The 6,519-nt window shown below is 60.9% G+C and overlaps 2 protein-coding genes across 2 annotated transcripts; one reads left to right on the forward strand and one right to left on the reverse strand.

Annotated features, from left to right (window-relative positions):
• Positions 1 to 250: 250 nt before the first annotated feature.
• On the reverse strand, positions 251 to 5,300 carry TWNK (twinkle mtDNA helicase). The gene is made up of 5 exons (XM_030951025.1): positions 4,017 to 5,300; positions 3,256 to 3,496; positions 2,474 to 2,581; positions 1,992 to 2,133; positions 251 to 1,393 (listed from the first exon to the last, which is right to left on the reverse strand). Exons 1-5 carry the CDS (start codon positions 5,275 to 5,277, stop codon positions 1,139 to 1,141), a joined length of 2,007 nt encoding a protein of 668 aa, XP_030806885.1. The 5' UTR covers positions 5,278 to 5,300; the 3' UTR covers positions 251 to 1,138.
• A 158-nt stretch (positions 5,301 to 5,458) lies between these two features.
• On the forward strand, positions 5,459 to 6,485 carry MRPL43 (mitochondrial ribosomal protein L43). Its single transcript, XM_030951599.1, has 3 exons — positions 5,459 to 5,626; positions 5,964 to 6,076; positions 6,254 to 6,485. Exons 1-3 carry the CDS (start codon positions 5,496 to 5,498, stop codon positions 6,466 to 6,468), a joined length of 459 nt encoding a protein of 152 aa, XP_030807459.1. The 5' UTR covers positions 5,459 to 5,495; the 3' UTR covers positions 6,469 to 6,485.
• Positions 6,486 to 6,519: the final 34 nt, after the last annotated feature.

A 6,519-nucleotide genomic window follows, 5' to 3' on the forward strand; every position in this document is an offset into this window, starting at 1 on the left:
CAGCACCCAAGGGTGCTCTCCAGGCAAGCTGGTGCACCCCGGAAACCCAGGGCTGGGTGTGTACCACTTGCCTGCTCTGGGCCCTCATTATGGCTCAGGTTAAAACTATTTCCAGCATGGAGGTTGGTAATAACCCCGTGTGCCAGGACTGGGGCAGGATGCTCAGCACAGGGACATCAGGGGAGCACCTCCTCCCTGGCCACGGTACCCTCCCCAGACCCAGCGTAGTCCAGCCACAGAGACAAAAAGACACTCATATTTATGCTTTAATAAAACTAGAAAGAGGAAAAAAAAAATCAAAGGGATTAGACCAAGATCCAGCCACGGACACTTCCTACCATGGCAAGGACTAGTCAGGTCACAGTATTTGCTGCCCGCAGCCCTGAGGACAGGGGGGATGGCAGCTCCCCCAAACCAGCAGAGCAAGGCAGGACTGTTCCCCACATGGTTTTATTGCTGGTGATGTCCCCCCAGAGAGAGGGGCTTGGGAGACCCTGAGCAAAGGGGGCCAGGTCAGGCACCAGTCCAGCGGGTAGAAACAGCAAGTTCCATGTAACACCTGCTCCCACCCTGGAGCCTGAGCCACCCACAATGTCCCACACTTTCCTTCACCATCTTTCCTTTGCTGGCTCCATTCCATGCAGGACTGAGCCCACAGACCCCGTTTGTGACAGGGATATTTCTACTACGTGTCCCTCTGCATAGTTGCCCTCCACAATCCCTTCCCACTTTAGTGACAGTTCAGGATTTCAGCTTCATTTCAGACACAATTTAACGACCTGTCCCAGGTCCAGAGATATCCAAGTCCCGGACCTGCAGATCATCCTCACCATCATGCAGCTCACTCTGCCTCCACTCCCACCATGCTCCAGCACTCAGTACCAACGTCGAGCAGCCAAGGTTTGTCAAAGCACCTTCCCCATCCACTTTTCGCCAGGATAGGACCACTCCTCCTCTCATGGTGGTCCCCCGTCTCAGACACTGTGCTGGTGGTCAGGAGGTTTGTTCATGCAGGAGAAAGGGCCATAGAGCCCCATGGCAGAGGCTCCCAGGGAAGAGAAGCTGGCATATTCCAGCCTTGGGCTGCCAGAACTAGGATCTGTTCCTCCAGACGAACTGAGGAAGAGACCTGCTGGGCTCATGGCTTCTTGGAGGCTCCTGAGCTTCCCTCCACGATTTTGTTAGCTAAAATCTCCTTCTCCTCCTTCATCTTCTTCAGCCTGACCTTGCTTTTGGAAGATGAGAAGGAGAGTGAGGCCTTGCTGAACTCCAGAGGGAAGATACCCACGTCCCCGTCGAAGCGATTCTTGGACACCTGCAGGTAGCGCTTCCCTGGCCCTGTCACCAGCTTACGGTCCTGCAGGATGAGGACGTTGTCGGCCTCCTGGCTGGCCTGGGAAGAGGAAAACATCTCCAGGAGGGTGCAAGGAATGCTGCCAGAGTGGCAGGCCTCAGAGATGCTCACAAACACTTTCGCAGCTCCTTTAAACTCTTTTACAGGGCACCCCATGCCACAGCAACTCCAGCATTTCCCCAACACCAACCCCTTGTGTTCCCCTGGAATGTCCACTGACCCACCAAGTACATCCTGTGCCACAGCCCACCCTGGGGAAAAGGGATCACTGGAGAGCTGTGCACAGAGAACACCTCCTGCCCACAACTGCAGGGCTGGTCAGCCTCACGGAAGAGACTGGAATACTCAGAGCCCATCCCCACACCCTCCCTGTCTCCCTCTTTAATTATGTCCTACTACATTCCACCCGCAGTCAGTATTAATTAAATGCACCTAAAGCCCCAACAGAACTTTAGCTGACAATGGGTTTGCTCTCTGCCTGCATCAGGACTCTGGGAGACATCCTACACCTTTCAAGTCCCCAGTGATGATCCAAGGCACTGATGGCAGCTGAAGACAACTGCCCAACATATCCTAGCCCCTTCCGGGGAATACACCACGCCCAAGGGACAGGAAGGGCCACGCTGGCCCAGCTCACCTTGGCAGAGCCGAAGATGGAGGCTGTCTGCAGCTCCTTCTCATCATCCTCCTTTCGAGGATGGATGATCAGGGTGATGTGGCACGTGTTGTCCGTGGCAAACTTGCGGAAGGCACCAACGATGAAGTCCTGGGCAGCGAGCCTGCCACAGCAGCAAGAATGGGGTCAGGGGCTGGCATTGCTCAGTGGCAGGAGTCAGTGAGGTGCTGATCCCCACAGCAGAAACCACCCGGGAACGTGAGGCAAACAAGCCCACACGGGAAGAGGGATGTGGTATGGCAGGGATAGCTGGTGACCTGCTCACCCCTTCCCACCCTCTTCCTCCCTAGGGCACTGGTTGCCCTTTAATGAAACAGAGTGGCCAGAGAGGAGTAAAGGCGACACCCTGTGCAGAACCCCAGGCCCTGGTGTGACACCTGACAGGGACAGCTCCAGCAGTGAGGGTGACAAAGAAAGGAAGGGTCATATTGAAGAACGACTACCTGTCCACAGAGAGGTGCTCGTGTCCCATCATGAACTGGAGATTGTCAACAACCACGTGGGTGATGTCGTACATGTAGACTGCATGCTGCATGGTGTCAATCACTGTCCTGAGCAGAGGAGATCAGGATCAACCCCTGGGATTAGTGAAGGTAGGGATGGGAATGCTGAGCCAGGCAAAGGGACGCAGAGAAAGAGCTGGAAGGTACCAGGCTGGGTCCTGATGGGACCTGGGCACATCCCACCTCTGCACCTCCCCCACTGTATAGCAGGTGCAGCCCTATCCCCCAGGGAAAGGTAGGTGGGATCAGAAGGACCCAGTGCTGCCCACACAGTCCCTGCCTACTGCCCTGCAATGCCCCCAGCTCACGGGGATCCTCAGGGCACACAGGGATGCATGCAGGTGCCAGAGTACCTGATGAATAAAAGGGGTTGGAGGTGCCTGTCCTCCCTCTTCAGCAAACAACAGCACTGCAGGTAAGCAGGGTGTGAGGGGACATGTCCTGCCATGGGCACAGGCTGGCTTCAGAGCAGCACAGGGTCAAGTCCCCTCCTTCACCCCCACCCCAGAGAGAGTCTGTGAGAGTCCCCGTGACAGGAGGAACACAGGTGGTTGGCCACACAGTCCCCACACACCAACCCTGGGACTTGAACAGTCCCAATGTGACTCCTGCCAGCCCCAAATCTGTGCCTCACTGCGGGGGAAGAGCCCCAGCTCCCCAGGGCCCTGCAGCACATGCCATGACAGGTAAATGCCACTGGGAATGGAGGTGCAGGACCATACTTGATGTTCTGCTGGCCATGGAAGGTCATGAAGTAGAGTGGGAGCTCCTCGAAGCGATCAGCCCACTCATCGTACAGCTCCAGCTGGTCCTCCAGGCGCCGGCCAGCAAACTGTGTCAGCATGATTTTGGCCAGACGGACGTTGTTGATCTCAAAGCTGCCCCACAGCGTGCACACGCCCTGCATGCACAGGTCCAGTGCATACTCGCTGATAAACGTGGTCTTCCCACTTCCCGTTGGGCCTGGTACAAGGACAACAAGAGGAGAATTAGCTGGGGGAGATGATCTGACCCATCCTGACTATGTTGGGGGGTTGTTTAGAGGTGGAAGCACCAGGGACCAGGGTAAGAGAAGCCCATCTGCAGCACTCAGACCATAAACAAACTTCTCGCACCACACTACACACCTGGGTGCTTGGGCACGGCCTCCCACAGCTTATGGGTCCCCAGAGGTCCCAGTGAAGGGCTGGGCAGCCAGTGGGGTGAGCACAGGGAGGGCTCAGGGTGGCAGCTGGGAGCAGTGGTAAGGGACAGCCCAGAACCTCTTACACTGTCCCAGGCAGGGAGCCCTTCACCACATTGGCATGCACGGTCCCACCGAACTGAGGAATGCACCCCAGCCTCTCACACACCCGCAAGACAGGCTCAGCAAAAGCCTTGAGCAGAAAGAGACCTGGAAGAGTCGTGAAGCACCACCCGCAGGAGGGTGAAGCCACCAAACACCCCTCTGCTTGCCCTGTCCACCAGTCGCTGCTCCAGTTACCTGTGAAGATGGTGAGCTCCCCTCTGCGGTGGCCTTTGAGGAGCTTGTTGAGCTCGGGGAAACGGGTCCACCTGACGCCAGACACCTGCTCGGTGTTCACCAGCTCCCCGAACACCTCCTCGCGCAGCTGCCGGAAGGAGATGATGGATTTGTGGCTGGCAAGCAGGGCAGAACGCAGGATTTTGGTGACGTTCAGGCCCTGGTTCAGAGCCTCCAAGGGCCGGGGTTGCAAGTTGCCAGGGCGCACTAGAGAGCAGCGCTTGAGGCTCAGCTTGCGAGCAAAGAGCTTGGCAGCTTCCCAGGAGCGCAAGTCCTCGCCGAGCCACAGCGTGATGCGCTTGAACTGCTCCAGGTAGGGAAGAAGGGTGGGAGGCAGGGAGCTGGCCCCCCGCGGCAGGGCCAGGCTGGCCACTCCTGCAGCTTGGTGCAGGGCCAGGGCATCCAGCTCCCAGCCGGTTAAGACTAGCTCTGTGTCTCGGCGGCCAATCAGGGGCAGCCCAAAAAGATTGCGATAGGAATCGAAGCGGGGTAAAGTCTCTTCCACGTAAGTTTTTGTGCCCCCCTTTTTCTCCACCCTCAGGAGCTTCAGGCCCTTCAGGGTCGCATCTTGAGGACTGAACCAGGGGAAGACGAGAGACCTGGCAGGCCTCAGATAACGCACACCGAAGCGCTTCAAGGTGGCATCTGTCACCTGGGAGATACCAAACAAAGCCTTGGTCTCCTTGGTCTCCTTCTCATCCAGCAGCTCCCAGAGCGGCAGGGCCCGTTCCCAGATGCAGCGGGCATCCTCGCGAGCCTGTCGCATTTCCTCCTCCGTCTCCTCCGAGCTGGCAGGGGGAATGGGGGTAACGCCATGGTGCCGCATTTCCACGTTAGCCTGGAAGTCCTGCCAGGTGCCCTCGGCCAGGGTGGCTGTGCACAGGAAGCTGCCCGTGGTCTTGTCAATGAAAAGCGTGAACGGGGCATTGGCGGACAGCGGCTGGTCCCCGTGGTCGCCGGTGAAGAGGCTGGGGGTGTGCAGGCAGCTGTAACCATCGTGGAAGGGAATGTCCTGCGCCCGCAGATACTGGCGGATCTCGGTGATGGAGACGGAGGGCGCGGGCCCGTCGGGGGAGGGCAGCACGCCCTTCTTGTAGCGCCGCTGGCCGAGGCGGCCCGGCGCGCCGGGGCTCAGCGAAGCTCCCTTGCTCCTGGCCCCCCCGCACAGCAGCGGCAGGAAGCGGCTGGCGGCTCTCCCGGGCCGCAGGGGCACCAGCGCCATCCTGACCGCCCCGGCACCCGCCCGCGCCGCCGCCGCTCCGCATGGGCGGCTGCCCGCGGCCCCCGGCCCCGCCGAGCCGCTCAGGCCGCAGCCCCCACGTGGGTCCGCACGGACACCGCCATTGCCGCTCCCGCTCCCGGCGCGTCACTTCCCGGCGCGGTCGGGGGTGCCCCGTCCCGCCCCTGCCGCCGGTTCCGGCTCCGGGTGAGCGCGGAGCCATGACGGGCCGCGGGTCGCCCAGCCGGTTCCTGACCGCCGTGCTGCACAACGGCGTGGGCCGGTACGTGCGGCAGCTCCAGCGCCTGCAGCTCCTCTTCAGCCCCACCGCGGCCGACGCCCGCGGCGCCAGGTACCGCGGGAGGCACCACCCGACTGCCGGGGATGGGGCGGGGGGAGCCTGGGGACCCCTTCAGTGGCAGGACGGGTCTTCCTCGGGCCTGTCAGCGTGGGGAAGGGACAGTGCTGCTGCCGTTGATCACACGGGGAGCAGCGGCGGGGTGGGACCCCCAACCTCCTGCGAGACGGGGCAGGAGCTAGGAGGCGGCACCGGGGGCATCACCCCAAATTCTGCGCTGTGACCCCTCCCGTGGGCCCGGCACGGACGGACGGTGACCCATGTCTGGCGGCTGTGGCGATTCGTCCCTTCTCTGGCCCGGCTGGGGCTGAGGGTCCCCTCTGGCCCCCAGGCAGTTTGTGGAGGAGGCGGCACAGGACTTCGCCCGGCAGCACCCCGATGTCGTCCTCTACGTGAGCCCCCACTCGGGCCCGGGCCCGGCCCCGGTGCTGCGGGCCGAGTACTGTGAGTGCTGGGGGCTTTGGGAAGGGGACGGGGGGGGTCTCCCTGCCCTGGCTGTGTACCACCTCTGCCCGGCGCAGGTGGTGCCGGGGCAGCTGCTGTGGGATGGGGGAGCAGCAGCTGCCCCCCGGAGGCTGTGGAGTGGGGGAATCGCAGCCTGACCCCCTCACTCTGCTGCAGTGAACGGGACCGTGTGGGACGAGCTCATTGCCAGCAAGACGAGTGAGGAGATCGTGCAGCTGGCCACCAAGCTGGCCAACCAGTCTGGCCTGGACATCATCCGCATCCGCAAGCCCTTCCACACTGACAACCCCAGCGTCCAGGGCCAGTGGCACCCCCTCACCAACAAACCCTCCATCCTCACCGTCCAGGGCCCACGCCTGCAACCCCAATAAAACCTCCTCCACCCCCACGTCTCTGCATCCATTTCTCCTGCCTTTTGAGGA

The sequence above is a fragment of the Camarhynchus parvulus genome, chromosome 6 (genome assembly GCF_901933205.1).
Source record: "Camarhynchus parvulus chromosome 6, STF_HiC, whole genome shotgun sequence".
NCBI classification, from domain to species: domain Eukaryota; kingdom Metazoa; phylum Chordata; class Aves; order Passeriformes; family Thraupidae; genus Camarhynchus; species Camarhynchus parvulus.

Bases quoted from the DNA above. Each gene is read 5' to 3' on its own strand.
- TWNK (XM_030951025.1), bottom strand. From the start codon at position 5,277: ATGGCGCTGGTGCCCCTGCGGCCCGGGAGAGCCGCCAGCCGCTTCCTG. The intron at 2,582-3,255 runs GTATGGTCCTGC...TCCTCTGCTCAG, and splicing joins CATGGCCAGCAGAACATCAA to GACAGTGATTGACACCATGC. The intron at 1,394-1,991 runs GTGAGCTGGGCC...TCCTCTTCCCAG, and splicing joins CCATCTTCGGCTCTGCCAAG to GCCAGCCAGGAGGCCGACAA.
- MRPL43 (XM_030951599.1), top strand. From the start codon at position 5,496: ATGACGGGCCGCGGGTCGCCCAGCCGGTTCCTGACCGCCGTGCTGCAC. The intron at 5,627-5,963 runs GTACCGCGGGAG...TCTGGCCCCCAG, and splicing joins GCCGACGCCCGCGGCGCCAG to GCAGTTTGTGGAGGAGGCGG. The intron at 6,077-6,253 runs GTGAGTGCTGGG...ACTCTGCTGCAG, and splicing joins GGTGCTGCGGGCCGAGTACT to TGAACGGGACCGTGTGGGAC.